Source organism: Ictidomys tridecemlineatus, chromosome 10 (assembly GCF_052094955.1).
Source record: "Ictidomys tridecemlineatus isolate mIctTri1 chromosome 10, mIctTri1.hap1, whole genome shotgun sequence".
In the NCBI taxonomy this organism is placed as follows: Eukaryota; Metazoa; Chordata; class Mammalia; order Rodentia; family Sciuridae; genus Ictidomys; species Ictidomys tridecemlineatus.
The window spans coordinates 133,198,241-133,219,485 of record NC_135486.1 but is presented as its reverse complement, the minus strand read 5'-3'; the positions used below and the strand labels follow the sequence as shown (position 1 = coordinate 133,219,485).

The window sequence follows — 21,245 nt, the reverse complement described above, 5'->3', positions numbered from 1 at the left end:
GGCAGGGCCCTGACATGTCTGTACGTGTCTGTCCGCTTCTCTCTCTCCAAACACATTTTAAAACATTTTTTTAAAGTTTTTATTAGGGGCTGGGGTTGTGGCTCAGTGGTAGAGCACTTGTCTTGCACGCGTGAGGCACTGGGTTCAATCCTCAGCACCACATAAATAAATAAAGTATTGTGCCCATCTACAACTTAAAAACTTTTTTCTTTTTAAATTTTTTTTTGAGTGCATTCTAGGCATACCTAATAGTGGGGTTCATTCTGACCTAATCCTACTTGCATGGCACGTCAGGCAGTTAGGGAGATGGCGCTCTGTCCCATTGTTCTGCTGTGAGAGCTTCTATGAGGAAGGTCTATGTGGGTTGCAGAAGGCTTCATGTGGAGCTGAGAGGGACTTCAGCTGGGGTTGGAAGGGGGGCGGTGTGTGTCTGTCTGTCTCCGTGTGCAGCCAGCGATGTGCTTAGGGGCTGGAGTGTGTGAGAGAAGTTCCTGGGACCTGTGTCAGAGAGGACAGGGTGAGTAGCAGTTGGAACCCTGGCCTTCCTGTGCATGGGAAAGAGCAAGACCAGCACATGCCCTGGGGATTCAGAGAAGGGACCGGAAAGGCCCCAAGACCTTGGAGGCTAAACAGTGAAGTCCCCACTTGGTGCAGTAGACCGAGAGCCCAGGCTGGCCATCGACGCACAGGTCCGTCCGGGCCCTGGATGTTTGCTGGACCCTTTACTTTTTCCCAGCATTTACCTTGAAAGGTTCCAAGAACCCGGCAAGGGGAGACCTCTCCAGGGGACACCTGCGTGTCTGCCTCCTGGTCTCTCCCGTGGCCTTGCCATCCTGCCTCCTCTGTGTCTGCCCCCCCTGCCAGCTTATTTTCGGATGCATTTCAAAGTCAGCTGCAGATTGTGCACATCTTCCCCTGAGTTCTGCGGCCGGCTTCGCATTAACCAGACTTCAGATGTTTGTTTACAGTTTTCCCTCTCAAGGGTAAAATGTCTATTTTTAGGTTTTTAAAAAATATTTAACATCCCAATCTAAGGTGTGTAGAAAAATGTGGATCTCTGACTTCCCCTGAGAAGCAGTGGAGCCGGCCACGCCAGGCCTGCGTCCGCCCACACCAGCAGGGAGCTGAGCCCCACCTGCCCGTCCTCTGCCTCCAGTGCCCAGGGCCAAGTGTCGGGGGTCTGTTTGGGTTGCACCGGGGCCACCTCCCTCCCTCCTGTGACAGCCTGACCTCTGCCCGTGGCCTTGGTTCTTAATTTGGAGAGGACTTGGGGACAAAAGCTACACAGAGTGAAGGATTGCAGGCCGCCCTGTGGTTTGGAGAGCGCGGGACTCCCTGGAGGCTGAGTGTCCCTTGGTTTCTGAGTAATCAGCTGCTTTAACCTGAGCCTGCAGAAGCCCTCTTTAGCACAGCTTCCCAGGGAGGAAACAGATACCTCCGAGGACGAGTGCGCTGCCCCCAGTACGCATCTGTCCATCACCTAAGAGACACGCTCTCGCGACGGGCTTCTGGACAAGTGGCCCATTCATGGCGCTGAAGCTGCGCCTGGCAGGAATCAGACAGAGCAGCTATTGAGGCCCCGTCAGCTGACGGCTCCTTCTGATCAGCCCCAAGTGAAGGCGCAAGAAGACAGGACAGCTTGCCATGTCCGCAGTTCAGAGGACACCATCTGAATCTGGGGGGTAGAGAAGTCCGCTCCCTGCATCCTCTCGGAACCTGCAGTGGAGTCGCGGTGGTGACCTGGGACCCCGGCTTGCTTAGAGACGGACGGCTCCAAGCAGAGGGTGCAGGGCGGTCAGATCCCCACCTGGGAACTGGCCAGGCCACTCTGCTCACAGCCAGGGATGGAGCAGCAGAGGGACCCCTGCGGCCCGCGCGAGGGTATGGAATGCCCTCCTGTCACCACCCTGTGAATAACCGGCTGTTCTGTGGCCCGAGCACCATGACGTCACCCCCCAGCGCATCCGGACCCTGTCTAGCAACAGCTCTGTGTGCTGGACCGAGTGGAGGAGAAGCTGGCCTTTGTTTTCAACTTTCCCAGTGGACCTTGGGCCTTTCTTGTGGGACGTGTCTTCTCTCATGTGTTTGTGGAATCCAGGAAGGGGGTGGGGCTGAGGGTGCCTAACATGGGGGACTGGGCTGATCCCTGGCACCACAAAATCAAATACGTAAATAAAATACAGAAACAAGTGTGGGAAGGCTGTGTTGATGCAGAAAGGAACTTGAAAGACGAGCAAAAGTAGGAGAAAACGTGGTCGGCACGTCGGTGACCTGGAATGAAGTGGCTTAGGGCTGCTGAGTGTCACCGTGTTTGGTCCTGGGGATTGAACTCGGGACCCTCTACCCTGAGCTTTTTATTTAGAGACGGGGTCTCACTGAGTAGCTGAGTCTGGCTGAGAATGTGTGACCCTCTGCTTTGGCCTCCCAAGTCGCTGGATCACGGGCATCTGCCACCGTGTCTGGCTAGGGTCGTCTTAACACCACCAGCTCAAGTGGCGGGCTCAGTCTTGACTGGGTCGTCTGCGGCCAGTGGGTTTGGGCTGGCTGTGTAACTGAGCCTCAGTCCCCATATCTCAGGCTGGCACTGAGATCAACACGCAGTACATGTAAACTGCTCCACGTGGGCCACAGCCAGTCCCTGAGACGCCACCCGTGATTCCCTGACTTTGGAAAGTACCAGCCAGTCACTCCAAGCTTCCTCTGGTACTTAGTGATTGTTTTCCTTCCATTTCCTGATCTCCCGCCCTCCTTGCCCAAAAGTTTCCCGTAACTTCCCCTGTGCTATAGGGGACTGTCAAAGGACGTTGTCACACTGCTTGCCCGATGCCCTCCTCTAATCCTGATGCACAAGCACCTGTGGTCCCCCCTGCTCGGTGGTGCAGGATGCACGTTGGGCGAGGCTTCCTCTGTCCATGGACACCTTAAATGGTTGGGGGCTGTAGGGACCAGGTTTGGGAGTGGGCAGGTACCACATGCTGTGGGGGGGTGGGAGGTGGGAGGGAGCGGGAAGCACTTGGCATGTGGCTGGAGCACTAGGTCAGGACATGCCTGCCACCTGTCCCCACGGTCTTCTGTCACTCCCAGGATTCCAGAGTCTGGAGGGAGCTCCTGTTGACTGAGCCTAGGCAGGAGATGGGGGTGATGGGCGGGAGAGAGACCCCGTGAAGAAGGGTGCGGGTGGGACACGCAGAGAGCAACCAGCGCCCACTCCCAGGGGAGCTCCTGTCCCCGGAGCGTTGGAAGGAGGCACCAGGAAGACAGACTGGCGTGGCTCACCCTCTCTGGTTTTATCCTTAGGAGAAGTTTGAGCTGCAGCACTCTGAGGGCTACCGGCAGATCTCCGCCTTAGAGGATGACCTGGCGCAGACCAGAGCCATTAGAGATCAGCTGCAGAAGTACATCCGGGAGCTGGAGCAGGCCAACGACGACCTGGAAAGAGCAAAACGGTGCGTCGGGAGGGAGAGGACGGGGAGGAGGGCGGCTTTCCTCCTGCCCTTTACTCCAGCACGTTGGCACCAGGCACAGAGAGCTGGGCAGTGACCGAGCAGAGCCAGTGCCCTTTGGGGTCTCGTGGGGGAAACGGACAGTAGACAGGCATGAGCTCACTAATTACAGCAAGAAATGCTGGAAGGCCCGGAGCTGGGGGACTATAATAGAATGAATTAATTTGGCCATTGGTGGGATGGTCAGGCAAAGCTTCCCACAGGAAATGCCATTTAGGCCAAGACTGAAGGCATGAATAGCCGTTATCCAGGAAGGGAAGCGGGGTAAAAGCATTCCAGGCAGAAGGATGAGCATGTGCTAAGGTCCTGAGGTAGGCAGGAAAGGAACACATTAACAAAACAGTATTCCCTAAACTGATGTTCTGTGGTTTAGCAGAACACAATATTTATGGGATAATTACTCTCTCTAAATTACTTTTTCATTTAAAGAAAACTCTTTTTAAAAATATTAAAAGTATTCTGTACCCCTATAAATATGTACAATTAAATAATTTATATGTAAATTACAATGAAATGTGCAGATCTCAAGTGTACAATTAGTTTTGAAAAATGCTCCCATTCATGAAGCCCACACTCCTACTGAGATACGGAGCCCTTTGATTTTTCCAGAGTTCCTTCTGTTGTTTTAGTGGTTGCTTTGGGGATGACTGTACACATCTCCAGTTTTTCAGTCTTAAGTTAATATTGTGTCTCTTCCATTTTTGCATCTACAAATCTGTTGTATAGACCTGATACATCTAGAAGTGCTGAGGAATTCATACTACATTGTTATAACTTTTGCTTTAAAAAGTCATATGAAGAAATTAAGAAGATGGAAAAATAGTCTCCCACATATTTATCATTTCTGGTGCTTGGTGCTCTTCCTTCCTTCCTGAAGCCGTTTCCATCTGACTCCATGCCCCTCCAGCTTTAAGAACGTCCTTAGGATTTCTGGTGGCGTAGCTTTTATCCGAAAATATCTTTGCCTTCATCCATGAAGGGTGTTTTCACTAGGTGTGGGTTCCGAGTCGACGGGTCTTTGGTTTTGTGTTTTCGACTAGCACCTCTAGGTGATTTCATTGTCTTGGCCTCCATTTGTGATCACAGTTGGAGATCATTCCTATGTTACTGCCCAAGTGTCAAGTGCTGCCTTCTGGCTGCTCTCAGATTCTGTTTCCTGGTGTTCAGGGTGGACTAGAAGGCACCTCGCTCTGTGTGTGTGTGTGTGTGTGTGTGTGTGTTTTGGTACCAGGGATTGAACCCAAGGGTGCTCAACCACTGAGCCACACCCTGAGCCCTTCTTATTTTGAAACGGGGTCTCACTAAGTTGCTGAGGCTGGTCTTGAACTTGCAATCCTCCTGCCTGAGACTCCTGAACCTCTGGGATTATAGGTGTGCACCACCACTCCTGGCTGAGGTTTTATTTGTACTTAGGCTGATGGGGGTTTGCTGAGTTTCTTTAATCTGTACATTTGTCTTTTGCCAAATTTAGCTTTGATCAGTCTTTCCTCAAAATTTTTTTCTCTGCCATTCTTTCTCTCCTGTTCTTCTGTGATACCAGTTAAACTCATGTCTTTTTGATACTGTTAGGTCTAAGAGAGAGAGAGAGGGGAGAGAACGTGTGTGTGTGTGTGTGTGTGTGTGTGTGTGTGTGTGTGTGTGAGTGATTTTTAAGTTCTTTGTCTTGGCTTCTCAAATTGCACAGTACTATTCTAGTTTCAAGTTCACAGAGTTCCCTTCTCTAATCTGCTATTAAACTGTATCAAATAATGTTCGATTTTAGATGTGTTATGTTTCACATCAGGAACTTTCATTTGGTTCATATGTGTATAGATATAATTTCTATTCCCCTACTGAGATTTCTTCCTGTGCATCCTTGAGCATAGTTACAGTATCTATTTTAAAATCCTTTTCTGCTGTTTCCAACATCTGGGTTGTCTCAGGTTTGCTTTCTAGTGATTGCCTTTTCTCGTGACTTGGATCACATTTTTCTTGCATTTTACAAGTCTAGCAATTCTGGGTAATATTTTGGACATCGTGATTCACATATTAGGTGGAGTTTTCTGTTATTATCTTGTTCTTTGGTCTATTTTTTCAAGTATAACTTGGCTGAATTTACATTCCAAACTGTCTCCCGTCTGATGGGCAGTAACTGAAATCTATTTTGGTTTTTTGTTTGTTTTCTAAACCCTTACTGGATGCTCTGGATGCCTCCTGCACAGGCGGTTTCGGGACCCGCGGGAGGTGGCGAGAGTGGGCAGCGCTCGAGGCTCTCTCCTGAGGCTGCATCTCTCTGTGGGGCCTTAGGTCTGAGGCTTGGAAATGGGTCATGTCCCCAGTGCTGTTCCCTTCTCCCAAGCGTTGCTGCCTTCTGCTTCTGCCAGTGCCTTCAGATAGTTGTTTTTGCACATTTTCCCGTGCGTTTATAGTTTGCAATCTGTAGGAGGCTTGGTCTGATACAAACTGGCTCATTTTTATCAGAAGTGGGACCTCCTTTCTTGTCAATTTGTAAGAGTTCTTTGTTCATTTTTGGTACTAACCTTTTGTCCTGCATTGAAAAATTGTTTTTTTCCAGAATAATCTTTTTTATTTGGCACCAGGAATTGAACCCCTGGGGTGCCTAACCACTAAGCTACGTTCCCAGCCCTTTATATTTCATCTTGAGACAGAGTCTTGCTACATTTCTGGGGCTAGCCTTGAACTTGTGATCCTCCTGCCTCAGCCTCCTTGACCTGCTAGGATTACAGGTATGAGCCACTGTGCCTGGCTCAAAATAATCTTTTGTCTGACTTTGTCCATCATTTTCCATACAAATATTTTCCATTTCCAGGTCATCGGTTACATCTCCCTTTATAGCTTTGTTTCCTCTCTTTCTCTTTTTAGAAAATCCTTTTTATTGTTTGATTTTTTACATTTACTGCCTTAATTCACCTAGAGTTTGTTTTTTATATCTAGGATAAGATATGGGATGAACTTTATTTTCTTTAGGTGGATAACCCATTTTTATGGTGCTGTTTATTGAACACCCCGTCTTTTTTCCCCCCTGATTTGAAGTTGATGTTATGTTAATCTCCCGTGCATCCTGGGGTCTAAATTCTGGATTCTCTGTTTGGTCCAATATACCATTTGTGAATGGCTCCACCAATACCCTGGGGACTTGAGCACTGTGGCTTTGTAGTAAGCAAAGCCACATTCGACTGGTGGAAGCTACTGGCATGCTGTCATCTCCACCCCCGTATGGCTGGTCACAGCAAGTTACATGCCACACTGCATCAAAGAGTGTGGGTGCAGAGAGGGAAGAGGAATTGGGACCATTGATGGTCCTCCCCCACAGGTAGTGCATCACACAGTTCAGAAAGGATAGGCAAAGGAGTAGTTTGATTTTTTTTTTTAATGCAAATTAATATTTATTTATTTACTAGTTTTCAGCAGACATAACATCTTTGTTTATATGTGGTGCTGAGGATCGAACCCAGGCCGCACGCATGCCAGGCGAGCGCGCTACTGCTTGAGCCACATCCCCAGCCCTTAATGCAAATTCAAGTCAATAAAAATCGACATACTTTTTATCTCCTTTCTCTATCTAACCCATAGAAGAGCGCGGTGCTCGTGCTGTTACGCATTGGAGAATCTTGGAGATAGATCGGTAGATCTTCAGAATCTTGGAGGTCTGTTGTTGTAGGACACAGCATTCTTTGTTCTTTTCCCCCCAAGTGGAATATTACATATGTAATATTCTATCGACAGTTGGTATCATGTGGTAGGATGCCATAGTAATTTATTTACCGAGTCCCCAGTGGATGGATATCACTCTTGAATTTTTGGTCTTTTACAATGATAAGCACTGCTGTGTCGAATGACTACTCACAGATATAGACTGTAGAATAAAGTCCCAGGACCTAAACTGGTGTTTCTGAGGATATATGCATTTGTGATTTTGGCAGGTGTTGCTGGGTTATTCTCTACCTGGTGGGTCCAGCGTAGGTTCCCAGCATCCCTGCTGGATCTCCCTACCTCTCTCCAGCACACCTTGCCTTGGGTGGAATGTACTTCCCTACCTTTGACTCGCGTGGCCATGTGACTTGCTTTGATCAATGAGATTTGGTGGAAATGACAGGATGCATATGAATGGCTGCTTTAGAAGTAGCTTCACAGTAGTTTTCAAGCTTAGGATTTCTTCCTAAGAGGTGAGAAACAGGCTGATTTCTGAATCCTAAGTGTCTTTGAGTTTCTTTTCATCTACTGCAGAACTATGTCATTTCCCTTACTCTGGACTGTCCTGGGGGTCAGACCAGGGCCTCGCTCGTGCTAGGCAGCCATCTTCCAGCGAGCTCCAGCTCCAGCTCTGTCTGTGGGTGGTTGGTCGGTGGGGTTTTTTTTGTTGTTTGCTTTTCATTATTCTCAGGATGTTCTTATATACTTGATATGAGTTGGAAGTGTTGGGAGCTGGCCCTGGTCCCCGGCTTTGCCCGCGGTCTCTTTACTGGTGCGTCGGCTGTTTGGCTTCCGGGTAGCCCTGCTCCTTGCTCAGTCCTGGGGCCTTCTGCACTCAGAAGCACTTAGCCGCTTTTCTTCTGGCATTTTTTCTCCTTTTTTCTTTGTCCCTCCTCTCTCCTCTCTCAGTAAAGAAATAGCAGCCCAAGGCACCGTGACGGGACTGATGAATCTCTAGAATGCCAAGCTTTGTTGTTTCCCAGGAACTGTAACGTGAAGATTTATTAGGAACGTTGAAACAGGACATTCTGTTGCAGCAACAGCACTTTTCAGCACCATTGGTGGTCCTTCTTCCTGTCCTGATGCTGCACACCTGTACAAGTAGTGACTCACCTTCCACCGGGGGAGGGGACCTTGGGCAAGGATGGCTTGAAAGACTGGGGGCCTCACTAGAAGAAGCTAAATTTACATACAACCCTTAAAAGTTATTTTATTTCATACATAAGTGTTAAGACACCAAAAATTTCCACAGAAATTAAAATGGACTGATCTTATCACCTGCATGTTTTTATCTGATAACTCTGTTGTTTTCTGGAAAACCGTTTCCCTCTCTAACTCTCTTCCACCTCTTAACAGTACATGGCAGTAGCAGCTTCCAGCCATTAATCCTAGTACATTTTACTCTTCTAGTAAATACACCCACAATTGATCAGTCGACAGGTAGAGTCTCAACACATAGAGCCCAGGAGGTAGTTTTAACTTGGGTTATCATTAGGATGCTGACCTTTTATTTGAAAGCAAATTCTGCAGTAGTCACAGTGAACCTGAAGGACGTGGCTTGCCAGTATTATCAGTGCCATCGTGCTGCTGGTCACGCACATCACAAGACTGCGGACTTTGGACCACAAATGGCAGGAACGCTGCTGAGGTCTTCAGTTCTCTGTCATTCCAGAAGCCAAATAGTCGATTTGGAGCAAATACTGAGTTTAAGTTTCTGATGCCAATGGCATTTATCTTGGGCTGCACCAAGAGTTTGGAATCCAACCCCCTTTTCCAGGCGGCCGCCTAAGCCTAGACCTGACCTGGCCATCTTTCCCCAGGGTGTGTGGTGCTGCTGGACCATGTGCCATGGTTGTTTTTGCCTCTACCTCTGGACCTGAAGTCCCCCCAGGCCGCCTGTCCTTCTCACCAGGGCCTGTCGTCATTCATCACCGAGGCTCTAGGGTAGCGTGTCTTCCGCCTGCTAGGGCCAGCTCCCCCAGGACTGAACCCGGGGCCTCACCGGGGGCTACACCCCAGCCGCTCTCCAGCCGTTCTTGTTTCTTTATCACGTGATCTTTCAAGTCTTCCGCCCCAGCCCTGTATCTTTGTGAAAATGGTAGCAGGTTTGTCATGAGCTCCTGGAGAGCCGACTCCTTCCGGATATCGCGTCCTCCGCTCCATGAACAGCAGGTCTGTGTTTCCGCGGCGTCTCGTGTCCTTGCGTGTTCGTTGTCACAGGATTCCTAGCCGTGCCACGTTCATGGTCGTGTGGCGCCATCCTGAGGGCATTTTAACTTGTTCTTCTTGTGCTCCTGGGTGCGATCCCTTTGTTGTTTTGAATTAGCCTTTTCTGGAGAATTTATCCCACTTCTTCCAAAGACTCTCCCAGGGTGGGTGCGAGTGTGACTCCAGGTAGACGTTGAAGGAGGGAAGGAATCCCTGCTTGCTTTGCAGGCAAAGGGACAAGGACACTCAGGCCTCTGTGGAGGAGCTTGGTGTTGGTTCCTGGTTCCATGCCAAGCGTGTTTCCAGCCACCATGGACTATAGTTAGCAGGATGGTAGAGGCCCTCTGGAGACCAACACAGGGTCACAAATAAAAGTCTCTCGGGGGAGAGCGCTTGCCTAGTGTGCGTGAGGCCCTGGGCCTCTTCCCCAGCACCGCAAAGACAAAATCACTGGCGCTTGGTGTGGCGCTCCTGCGGGTGCTCTTCGTCTTCCTTTATCCCCCAGCTCTTACTGGGGACTCACTACCATGCCCGCTTCACACGATAGGAAGTGGAGACCCAAAGCTTGCCAGAGCCAAACTCTTCCCTCCATTCCGGCCCTTCTCAGCCCCCTCACTGCTGTGCCCCAGGCTGACGTCCTCTCTGTTCACGGGGATTGTTGGCAGGGCGGGTGGCCTGGGCTGGGCCTTCAGAGCTTTCTAAAGTAATTGCGCTGTCTCGTCTGCCTGTTTAAATGAGTGTTGCTGAATTGCACCAGTGTTTATTAGGCAGCTCTCTATACTAGTTTGCTTTGTGAACTTCAAGGAGAAGGCAGAACTGGCTACTTACCAAGGACTGGGTGGGTCGTGTCCTCTGCTGAGGCCCTGGCTGGTTGCTGGGGCAGTGTGCACAGTGCCTGACTCACCTCTGTGCTCCTGGGTGACTCCCATTCCTCAGTCAGCAGCCTGAGCCCCTGAGCTAAGGGACCTGCCTAGGTCTGTGGCTTGGGTCCCTGAGGCATGTAGGAAGCCCAGTGCTGGGACTTGGGCCCAGGTATATCTGACCTGCAGTGTCTCCTGGGTCTGTAGGTACCGGTGGACGCTGCCCCTTGCCCTCCTGGACAGCTTTGCTTTTCTCTTATCTAGAGCCACGATCATGTCTCTGGAAGACTTTGAGCAGCGCCTGAATCAAGCCATTGAGAGAAATGCCTTCTTGGAAAGTGAACTTGATGAGAAGGAGAACCTTCTAGAGTCCGTCCAGCGGCTGAAGGACGAAGCCAGAGGTCAGGAGGGCCTGGGCCTTGTCCTGCGACTTCACGGGTGTGGTCCTCTCTTCCACCCTCACAGGACCTGTCCCCTGGCCTGGCCCAGCGCTGCCTTCCCTGGAGACCCGTCCCCCTCTCTGCACACAATTAGCCAGGCAGAGGACCGGGACACCCTGGGCAGTCCCTTGCCTTGGTCCCTCTCCAACCTCAGAATTGTCAGCTGCCCTCAGTATTTAGGGATCATCTGTAACCCCCTTCGGTATTCACAGAAATAGCTTTAGGGTTCACAGATTAGGGCCTTGCTCTGGGTTTTGCCTCGGCAGCAGAATTCATTTCAGGAAAGATGCTTCTTCGTCTGTAATTGCCACAGGAGCCCAGCCAAGCTGGCTTGGACCTCAGTAGGAGCACAGGAGTTTCATGGGGAGGAAAGTCCTCCTGGTGGAATGGCTTCATGTGGCTTTAGAACTCTGAACCTCGTCCACAAGAGTGTGGCGGTTCCTGACTTAAGGCTTTTGGACTCGCCACTGCGTGCATTCATGAGGCGTCCAAGATGGCACACGAGAGTTTTTTGAAGTCCTAGTTGTTTATAAGATTGATTTGATTTCTGATATGTAGTAAGTAGGTAGGGGAGTTAAGAGAACAACGAAAACCCCCAACTGTTACATTTAAAAAGTACCACTGAAGTTTTAGATTTTGAACCATTTCAGATTTTCAGATTAGGGATGTTCAGCCAGTGAAATCTACGTAAATATTTTCCAAATTTGGAAAAAACTACAAAATCTGAAGCACTTCTGGTCCCAGCATTCTGGATAAGGAATGTCAACTGTAGTCACTGCTACAGCATCATGAAGTGACTGAAAATATTACTTAGGTCTGGTTTATGGAACGTTAGACATTTGTTAAAATGAAACAAAGGTTAGATACCAAGCAGGACGTGAGGCAGTAGGGAGTGGCCAGGTCTGTGGAGAAGGACAGAAACCCTGTCTAGAGGGGCAGCCACCGCTCACTCCTCCCACAAGGAGTGTGGGCTCATGACACGGATGTGGCCATTCCTCACCAGAGACCTTCTTTCCAAATATGTAATCCCCTGTTTTAGATGAATGGATGGAAAAAAAAAGTGGTATAAATACACAATGGAGTTTTATTCAGCCATAAAAAAAGAATGAATGTCCTGTGCAGGAAAATGGATGGAACTTGAGAGCGTTCTGTGAAACTCAGAAAGTCAAGGATCTTGTACTTTCTCTCATAGGTACAAATTCAAAAGGAAAAAGGAGAAGAATGGTTGGGGGGAATCTCCTGAAAATTGAAGGGAGACCAGCAGAGCAGAGGGGAGGGAAATACTGAGGAGCCATATTGACCAAAGTGTATGTCGCATTGTGTGCCTGTAGAATGTGTGACGGTGACTCCCCCTGTTGTATGTGGTCGTGATGCACCAGAAACACGGAGGGTTTTAAATATAAAAGGGGAAAGATGCTACAACCCAGAAGAAAAGGGCTGAGAAGATGTCCCGAGTGTTGGGACCACTCAGGAGTCACGGGGCATTGGAGGGAGCAGTGCTTCTGGGGGAACGCACACCCTCCTTGCTCCAGGACCCCGGGTGCACTGCTGCGTTGAATTTCTTTAACAATCAAAGCCATAACGTGTCGCTACCACAGTTTTAAACATTTTTTTTTTTTTTGAAACTCAGAAACCAGATCACATAGTTGGCCAAGCTGCTCGGCAGGGTCGTGAGGGTCTCCCTCCACTTGGGGCTTCCTCCTGGAGTTTTCTCCCCTCTCCCTGTGGGCCGCCCTACCCCCCGCTCCAAAGCAGGACTCCCATTTCTGGATTCTTCTCCTGGTACAGATTTGCGGCAGGAGCTGGCTGTGCAGCAGAAGCAGGAGAAGCCCAGGACGCCCATGCCCAGCTCGGCAGAAGCTGAGAGGACGGACACAGCTGTGCAGGCCACGGGCTCCGTGCCGTCCACGCCCGTAGCACATCGAGGACCCAGCTCCGGCCTAAACACACCGGGGACGTTCAAACGTGGTGAGGCAACGGGGATCCGCAGGGTGGTGGTTTCACATAGCTTGGCCCACTGAGAACCTGGGTGGGTCCAGGGTGAAGGGACTTGGCCGGGCTGGACGGCAGGGCAGTCTGGGGCACTGGGCACGCCAGGGCACAGTGGTGGATGAGGGGAGTGTCCAGGATGTGAGGCAGTAGGGGGTGGCGGGGTCCGTGGTGAAGGACAGAAACCCTATCTAGAGGGGCACCCACCACTCACTCCTGCCACAGGAAGTGGGCTCCGTCCCGCAGATGTGGCCATTCTTCACCAGAGAGAGACCTTTTCAAATATGAAATCCCCCAGTTGAATGACCAATAAAGAAGTGTGAAAAGCATCGTGGACACAAAGCTTGTGGGCTGGGCCTGTGACCCCAGCAGCTTGGGAAGCTGAAGCAAGAGAGTAGGCTTGAGGCTGGCGGGGGCCACTCAGTGAGGCCCCCAGCTCGAAAGTCAAAGCCTCGTGGGACCAGCAGCTCCTCCATCCCAAGGGGACCCAGGAAACTGTGCTGAGCGGCAGAACCAGAGGTTTGAATTCTGCCCCGTGCCGAGTGCTCAGCTGGGAGACCCTGATCAGGCCACAGACAGCCAGGACCAAAGGACAGGTCTGCTGGCCCCCGAGCTTGAAGGGCTCTGCGTGTGGCCTCACGGTACTCGCCTCGGCCCTTAATATCAGAGCTGTCCCCATCTGGAGAGAGTGGAGACCGAGGCCCCGAGTCCCAGAGCCGCCTGGCATCCCTCGGGAGTCAACGACAGAGCTGGGGTGGGAACCAGGCAGGCTGGCTCCAGGGCCCATAGCTTGTCCCTGGTGACGAAGAGATGGGGAGGGTCCTAGAGCCCTGCCTGGAGCGCTTTCCCTCTCTTCCAGGAACCCTGAGCAGGACTCCTGGGGGTGCGTTGAGTCTCCTCCACGGGCACCTCGGGTTTGGCTGGTCTGGGTGACTTTGCATTTCTGACCAGCACCCAGGAGCGGCTGGTCCACGGAGCCACTTTGGGGAGGGGTCTCGCAGAGCAGAGCGCTTTGTGCTCCGACTCGCTTCCTGTGTAAATGTCACATTTACACAGCTAATGTGAGAGCGAGCTGCCTGGAACAGGTGCCGGGGCTGGCTGTGTGGAACCCTAGGGTTTCCACAGATGCTCGGTGGGGTCTTCACAAGGAGCAGAGTCCGTTGTCAGCAGGTCTCGGCACGTCACTCGCCTACCCCTGGTCAAAGAGGAGGCAGCCGCTTCCCCCTCCCCCACTGCCTCAGATCTGGACGTGTCAGAACACGGGTGAAGGCTGGTGTGTGACACGTACTTCTCTTTGCACACCCAGGTCTGGACCACTCCAACAGTGGGACCCCCCTCACACCTGCAGCCCGGATTTCAGCCCTCAACATCGTGGGGGACCTGCTTCGGAAAGTAGGGGTAAGGCCCTCACCCCTGGACACTCTCGGGACATCTGAAAGGGCCCGTCTCACCAGGCCCTCTCCCCTGGGGCTGGTCCATCCCTGAGCTGGTCCATCTCCTGTAGCAGTTGCCAGAGGCCCCGAGCCCCGAGCCGGCCTTCCCTCTCACCTCGCCCAGGTTGTATCTTTTTTTTTCCTTGAACCGTTTTTCCCTTCAATTCAGGCTGATTTTTTTTTTCTTACTATGAAAAAACTGAGGGCCATTTGTAAATGGCTTTCTCTCCTTGGTTTCTCGGGGAGTTTAAAGGACCTCTTAAGAACTTGTCCTTCCAGGTTTTACATTCATTACAGGGAGGGATTCTATTGTGCTTAAGCCATAGCACAGGGAATCTTGGTAGTTGTTTCTTTTATTTTTTTTTAGTTGTAGGGACACACAGTATCTTTATTTTTATGTGGCGCTGAGGATCAAACCCAGGCCCTCAGGCATGGGAGGCAAGTGCTCTACCACTGAGCCGCAGCTGCAGCCCTGTTTCTTTCATTTTTAAAGAAGGTGCCCGAGAGGCCTTGTGACTTCAGTCCTGCTGGCTGGTCACTGAGCAGCACATGTGTGTTGGTGGATACAGCTTCACGGAAGCTGGCCCCTCCTTCCTTTGGCCGTGGCTTGGGCCTCTCTTTCTGTTGCATTAGCAGGTCTCTGAATTTTTAGCCCAGTTAGAATACAAAGAGGCCAGGAGCTCTCGCTGCCCTTCGGTTTCCTCAGGGTCTCTCCACTGCAAGTTCAAGTCCCTGTGGAACCCTCCTGCCACTCTGCAGGCTCCATGAGGTCAACAGAAGAGTGTCTAACTGGAAGCCGAGTTCATGTTTCCTATGGGTGGAGTTGGACAATAAAGCAGTTAGCCATTCTCCAGGAAGCTCCTGGGTATTCGGGGCAAGAGGTTCTAAGTCTTAGAGCTACTTGGGTTCCTCTGGCCCACCCCTGGGAATTCCAGCGCAGCACCGTTCAGGAACCACCGTTTCGTCTTCTCTGTGGGCGAGAGGGGTTCCTGCCCTGAGAGATGAAAGCTCGCTTCTCTCCAGGCTCTGGAGTCCAAACTCGCCTCCTGCCGGAACTTCGTGTATGACCAGTCCCCAAACCGGACAGGCGGCCCTGCCTCAGGGCGGGGGAGCAAGAACAGAGACGGCGGGGACAGACGGACCAGCAGCAGCGGCGGACCTCTGAGTGATAAAGGGTCAGTACCTTTTGCTGTGCTCTAGGTAGGGTGGGCCCCTGTGTGCTCCGGGTGGGAGACGCTGACCCCACCCATTGCCCCCTCTTCTAAGTTGTAGGATCATTTCAGTGAACCTTGCCCTCCTTTTCCTTGAGACTGAACGAGATGACCTCTGGTTTGAGCAAATGGCCACAAAGAGGGCCATTGCTATAATTGGATTCTGCAGCCCCAGCGTGGGGTCACGCCCTGGGAATGTCCTAGGAGGATCCCTTGTCCTGTGAGCTTGCGCTGCTTCTCTCAGAGGATTTTCTTTCTTCTAAGCCTGCAGCACCTTCAGGAATCTGAAGGGACTGACTGCGCTCTGGCCAGGCTAGAGTCCTGGTGAGAGGCCCAGTCTGACCCCAGCAGCCTCACAGATTTTCTTGCCTGAAGAAAACCAGGGCCACCTCCAGACACAGGAGTTTCCCAGGAGGCACCACCGTCCTCCTGGATGTAAACCTGGTCCTCCCCATATGAACCCGACAGGTGGCAGGCACCTGGCAGGAAGCCCAGTGGGTTTCTGTGGCGTGCACTTGGACATCTAGAAGCAGATTTGTTTTTCGGGGAGGGGGCTGGCAGGGGCGGTGGGTACTGGGCATTGAACTCAGGGGCACTTGACCATTGAGCCACACCCCCAGCCCTATTTTGTATTTAGAGACAGGGTCTCATTGAGTTGCTTAGCGCCGCACCGTTGCTGAGGCTGTTTTTGAACTCTCAATCCTCTTGCCTCAGCCTCCTGAGCCACTGGGATGACAGGCGTGCAAAACTGCGCCCTGCACAGATTTTGTTTTAAAATTTAATTTTTACTTCTGCACATTTTAAATTTGGGGGCTGGAGTTTTAGCTTATGGGATGCAAGCCCTGGGTTCAGGTCCCAGTGCCCCCCCCACACACACACACACAACTTAATCGACAGGTGGGAAGCAGGTGTTTTCAGGCGTCTTCTGAGAGAGGGCTTGAGGACACAGCCAGGTGGCCAGTGTCTGTCCTTCATGTCACAGGAGGGAATATCGAGACCCCGTGAGACGTGCTCCCTCTCTTGGCATTCTTAGGTCCTTCTAGGCCCCTGTTAGCCGCCGTGTCACCTCTGTCCTGTCATCTGACTCTGGCTTGCTCTGTCTGAAGGTTGGGAAAACGTCTGGACCTCGGGAAGCCGCCCTCACGGTCCTCCTCGCCGCCGCCGCCCGCCCCGGGGGTGGTCAAGCTGTTGTTCTAGGAGCCCAGAGCTGGAGCCCGCCGGAGGGTGCGTCGCCCCGTCCCCTGCCCAGTAGGCTTTTGGTGTCAGTTTGAGAAACGGGAGCCAGCAGTCACCGTGGTTTGCTGGTGCTGCGTGGCCCAAACCAAGGACCAAGGCTGTCACCTGGGGCCCCGGTGTCATCCCCATGAAATGATGTCTCTGTCCCTAGCGTCACTGTCAGTGTGCACATCCCAGAGGCAGGGACAAAGTGGGCCCCTGAGAAGTGTGAGACTGTGGGTGATGAGGCGCCCCATGTCGGTGCCCGAGTCCCCGTGGCCCTGAGCGGTGCTTCTTGTGTTTGGGTTCCCCCACGGGGCGCTGCACTCCCTGGGCTCGCTTCCCCGGCCCTGTCCCCTGGAGCTGTCTTCAGGACAGACCCTCCCGGGCCTCACAGTGCCCTGAAATCGGCCCTGAGCCTGCGTCCAGGAGTGAGAACGGAGGACACATGTGCCTTTTCAAACCGTGTCCTGTGCCTCTGGGGCGGTCGCCTGCCTCTCGCGGAGGTTAGACGACTTTCAGAGTCATTCTCAGGTGGGTTGGGGTCAGTGGGAAGTCTGTCCTCTGTAAATGCTCATCCTGGTCTTCCCGAGTCCTCTGCCCCCGTGTGGACATCTGCATTGGGACCTTGGGGTGGAGTGACCGCAGTGACACAGCCCTGAGAACAGGACTTGGAAATATGGGATCATCATAAGGTAACCAGGGTGGCCTTCCAATGAGAAAGGAGCTCGAGGTCGCGGTGGGCCTGTGGTGGGAGGAGACCCGCCGTGGGATCCGAGTCTGCTCTGCTGGCCGCGCTGCACACCTGCCTTCGGACATGGGTGGAAGGCGCACCCAGCCACGGGAGCCCGCCCAGCCTGGTGGCCCGCTTTCCTGCCCAGCCGAATCACCGTGGGATGAGGACGGCTTCTCGAGAGCTGCCCGGGTTCAGGGGATTCGGCCTCCGTGCTGGACTTTGTCCCCGAAAGCATCCTAACCTGTGTCAGTGAAAGATGGATTTTTATTTTTTAAAAGAACAATAAAATCAAGAGGGACCCATGTGCAGCTGGTTCGTGCCTCGTGGTATCTGCCTCCACGTTGGCTTGTGAGCTTGTGAAAACTTTTTTTTTTTTTTAAACCAAGTCACAAAATATGAAAAAAAAAAATCTGCTTTTTAAAAATTTCCCTGCAGGTCAGCCTGCTGGGGATGCTGGGCGACACTTGGGCCCCCCTTCAAGGGTGTTGGGACCCAGTGTGCTGCTGAGGTTCCGGGTTCCTGTCCTCGCCTCTCTCCCCTGTGTCGGTCTGTGGTACCGTTGGTGTGAGAGAAGTTTTGCAAGACGTGCCTGAAGCACTGGAAGAAGGGAAGGGCCCTGGGCTTTGTAGGACCAACCTGCCAAGAAGGTCTTGATGCTTTTAAGGGTTAAAAAAAACTGTGCGACAGAGCCCGGAGCCACAGAGGCTAAGATATTTACTGAGACGGTCAACTACTCCCCTGATGGGCAGAGGACAGTCTTATAGTCAACTTTATTTTTTATTTATTTATTTATTTATTTTTTAATTTTTTTTTTTATTTTTTTTTAAAGAGAGAGTGAGAGAGGAGAGTGAGAGAGAGAATTTTTATTATTTATTTTCTAGTTCTCGGCGGACACAACATCTTTGTTGGTATGTGGTGCCGAGGATCGAACCTGGGCCGCACGCATGCCAGGCGAGCGCACTACCGCTTGAGCCACATCCCCAGCCCCTTATAGTCAACTTTAAAAACATCAAAGAAATCTTGTATTTGCCATACGACGGATGAACGTCCCCTATTCAAGATGCTTGGGACCAGAAGTGTTTTGGATGTTGGTCTTTAAAAAAATTGGGATATTTGCAGATAGAAATGAGGTATGTTGGGGATGGATCCATGTCTACCAAAAAAACCCCAAACACCATGTTCCACATAGGCCTTCCACACAGCCTGAAGGTGGTGCTCCCAGGCGCCCGCGTTGTGCCTGGGACCTCACCTGGGGTCACGCTTGGAGCTTCTACTTCTGTTGCCATGCTGGTGCTGAAAAGGATTTGGGGGTTTGGATCAAGGATGCACAACCAGTAGGCTCTCGTGAGTTCTGATCAGTGAGGATGGTCTCCCCGGTCCTGGTCAAGGGCAGGGACAGAGCCCTCCTGGACCCCGGGCCACCTCCCTCCTCAGATGGCCTCACACTGCATCTCGCTGCCTCTTGCCAGCCATGGGACCTGGGGCCACCGGTCTCTCCTCCCTAGGCCTCGGTGTCCCCATTTTTTGGGGAGTTACCACCCTGTTGGGTCTCTGAGGATTGAGTGAGGCTGCCCCTGCCCCATTTCTCTGCTCTGTAAAAAAAACCAAACTGATGTTCAACAGAAAAGCCGACCCTGTTCTCGTGATTTATAACCTTTTATTGGTGATAGTGGCAGTACAGTCAAGGTACAGTGTTGGCTTCACGTGGCTATGGAAGGCACGGGGCTGGTGGTGAACTGTGTCAAGTGTGGCCGCCAGGAGGGGGGGAGAATTCTCAAACAAGGCTGGACTCCGGAAGGTGGAGGGGTCCGCAGGTTGGGGTGGAGCTGGGAGCAGACAGGGTGGGGGGCAGGGCCGCCCGGGACGGCAACTTTCTCCCCATTTCATGTGAACAAAGGCGCTGGTGACCGGTCACTGTGGCTTTTCTTAAAACTCGACACTGGCCCGGTCCAGCGATGTGGGGGCCGTTCCTATGTCTCGTCTGGGGCTTTTCTCCTGGGGTCCTAAAGGCCAAATCCACACCCCGATGGCAGGGGGAGCTTTCTTCCCTGGTGGTTGTGGGGTGTGGCGAGTCTGACGCTGGGAAGGGCTCAGAGTCTGCTGGTCGGTGGTAGGTCTGGCGATCCCCCTGCGGCCCTCGTGCAGAACTCTGAGTTTATTCACTGGCCTTGGTTCCGTTGAAGTCTGCATCGCGGGCGTCCAGCTCCTCCTCGGATCCGTCTGCGTTTTCTATGACCCTGCGGCCTCCAGACCTCCTGGCAGGAACAAACGAGGTCTCGTTTCCCCGCCTGTGGATTGTAACAAGAAACGTTTCTCTGTAGTAGAGGCATCCTCTCGAGGTCGGAAGAGGTGTTCATCAGGGGCAGAGACCAAGCACTGGGCCTGGACACAACGAGACCCCGCCGCCAGGCTCAGGGCAGCAGCTGAGTCTGGGGTCTGCTCAGTTACCATTCGCAGCTGAGAGGGGGTCAGGAGATTCTTTTCAGAGAGAGATGATCTGCTTTAAAGCCATCGAGCCTGGTCATTTGGTGACCCCAGGGCTCTGGTCCACTGTGGTCTTGAACTTGGATAGGAGGAGAGGGGTAAAAGGCGGGGTGGGTAGTGAGTCCCCTTGTTGTTATCCAGGCCCAGGAGGGCAGCTGGGAAGGAGGGGACCATGCCGAGTCCCCCTCCACCTGCCACCCTCTGTACTTCCGAAAGAAAAATGGGGATGTTGGGTGTCCACTGAACGGTTTTAGAAGTGGACACCAAGGACAGTGAGAAGGAAACAAGTCGAGGTGCAGAGGGGCGCCCCCTGGCTGCAGAGCAAGACGGTGCCCTGCTGGAGTGGAGACTCCTGGTTGAGTCCCCACAGGGGGACGGTGTGTGGTATACACCATGCAGGGCACAAGAGAGGTGCTCAACGAACATTTGTAGAGAAGCAGTTAGTCCAAGGTGGCCTTGAGCCCCAGTGGGCAGGACCCCTCCTGTCCCCTCTTCCCTGGGCCTGCCGTGTGCCCGAGTCATGCACCCGAGTCATGCTCCAGGCCCACGCTGGTTTCCCAAGGAGGACTGCTTGTGTGAAGAGGCTTTGGGGGGAGGGGGACGTCTGCCACCTGCAGTGAACCGTTGCTGGTGACAGAAACCTCGAGTGTGCAGGCCCACCACCTGTCTGACCTGGGTTGCAGAACAGGCCTTACCTCATTTTAGGACCTCTCAGAAAGCAGGCTTTTGATAACCAAAGACCTGCTCGGCGCAGACAGGCTGGACGGAGTGGCCACGAGGCTGAGCCCTTACCCATTCTCTAGGCCAGGGGCCAACGGACCCAGGTGAGGCTTGGGGGAGTGCGTAAGCAAGGTTGGTGATCGCGGAGTGGGGAATCCCAACATCAGCCTTCTGGGGTCTGAGGGTGGGGTCCCCGAGGTGAGCGATCAGAGCCCCGGCCAACTAAAGCCTCCGAGGACAGCTTCAGAGGAAGCTTCTAGACCTCCAGCCACGTTAGAGGATGCACTGTGCACCCTCTCTGAACGTGACCTCTCCGACCCCAGTTCCTCTTTAGCAAGAGAAGGTCCTGAAGACCAGGGTGGAGAGATGGCCATTGGTCTCTCCGGTGCTGCTGCTCTGGGGCTTCCCTGCTCCGAGCCCCGTGGACCAGCCTGGGAAATGGTGTCTGACCTGGCTAGGGTCCCCTCGTGCCTGGGAGGGGGGAGTCTGGGCTACAGGAGGAGTCGGGATCCTCCATCTTGGAAGCAGATCCCTGCCCCGGGACTTGGCTTCAAGCCCTAGACAACTCTATCGCAGGAAGTAGGGGTCTCCTCGTCCTGGAGAGCTTAGCTAAGAGCCTCCCCAGAGCAGACCCCCCAGCTACCTGCAGGGACCCCACTTCCTGCTAACAGGGGGTCCCACTCGGAAGCTCTTGGCAGGGCCTCACTGAGCTTTAAGTATGCAGTGGCCATAGCAAAGCTGAGATTTTCCACA

General features: G+C 52.6%; 2 protein-coding genes across 14 annotated transcripts in view; one reads left to right on the top strand and one right to left on the bottom strand.

Moving 5' to 3' along the window:
* Window positions 1-21,245, top strand: part of Nde1 (nudE neurodevelopment protein 1) — a 42,623-nt gene that overhangs the window by 10,235 nt on the left and 11,143 nt on the right. For 5 of the 8 annotated variants that reach the window (XR_013427044.1, XR_005730916.2, XR_013427045.1 and 2 more), the window contains exons 4-8: window positions 3,298-3,446; window positions 10,529-10,665; window positions 12,493-12,672; window positions 14,000-14,091; window positions 15,150-15,301. Coding sequence is in view for 4 of the 8 variants with exons in the window: in XM_078024312.1 (XP_077880438.1) it covers window positions 3,298-3,446; window positions 10,529-10,665; window positions 12,493-12,672; window positions 14,000-14,091; window positions 15,150-15,301 (710 nt within the window). In the remaining 4 variants the exon portion in view is untranslated. Of the gene's footprint in view, window positions 1-3,297; window positions 3,447-10,528; window positions 10,666-12,492; window positions 12,673-13,999; window positions 14,092-15,149; window positions 15,302-16,443; window positions 17,591-18,169; window positions 18,916-21,245 lie in introns of those variants that run through there. The other 3 variants (XM_040278334.2, XM_021725423.3, XM_005323699.5) reach the window with 3 other exon arrangements.
* Myh11 (myosin heavy chain 11) overlaps window positions 18,926-21,245 on the bottom strand; it is a 90,303-nt gene continuing 87,983 nt past the window's right edge. For 4 of the 6 annotated variants that reach the window (XM_013357878.4, XM_021725421.3, XM_005323695.5 and 1 more), the window contains one exon: window positions 18,926-19,576. In XM_013357878.4, coding sequence (XP_013213332.1) covers window positions 19,444-19,576 — 133 coding nt within the window. In that variant the 3' untranslated portion in view covers window positions 18,926-19,443. The remainder of the gene's footprint in view (window positions 19,577-21,245) is intronic. The other 2 variants (XM_040278333.2, XM_021725422.3) reach the window with 1 other exon arrangement.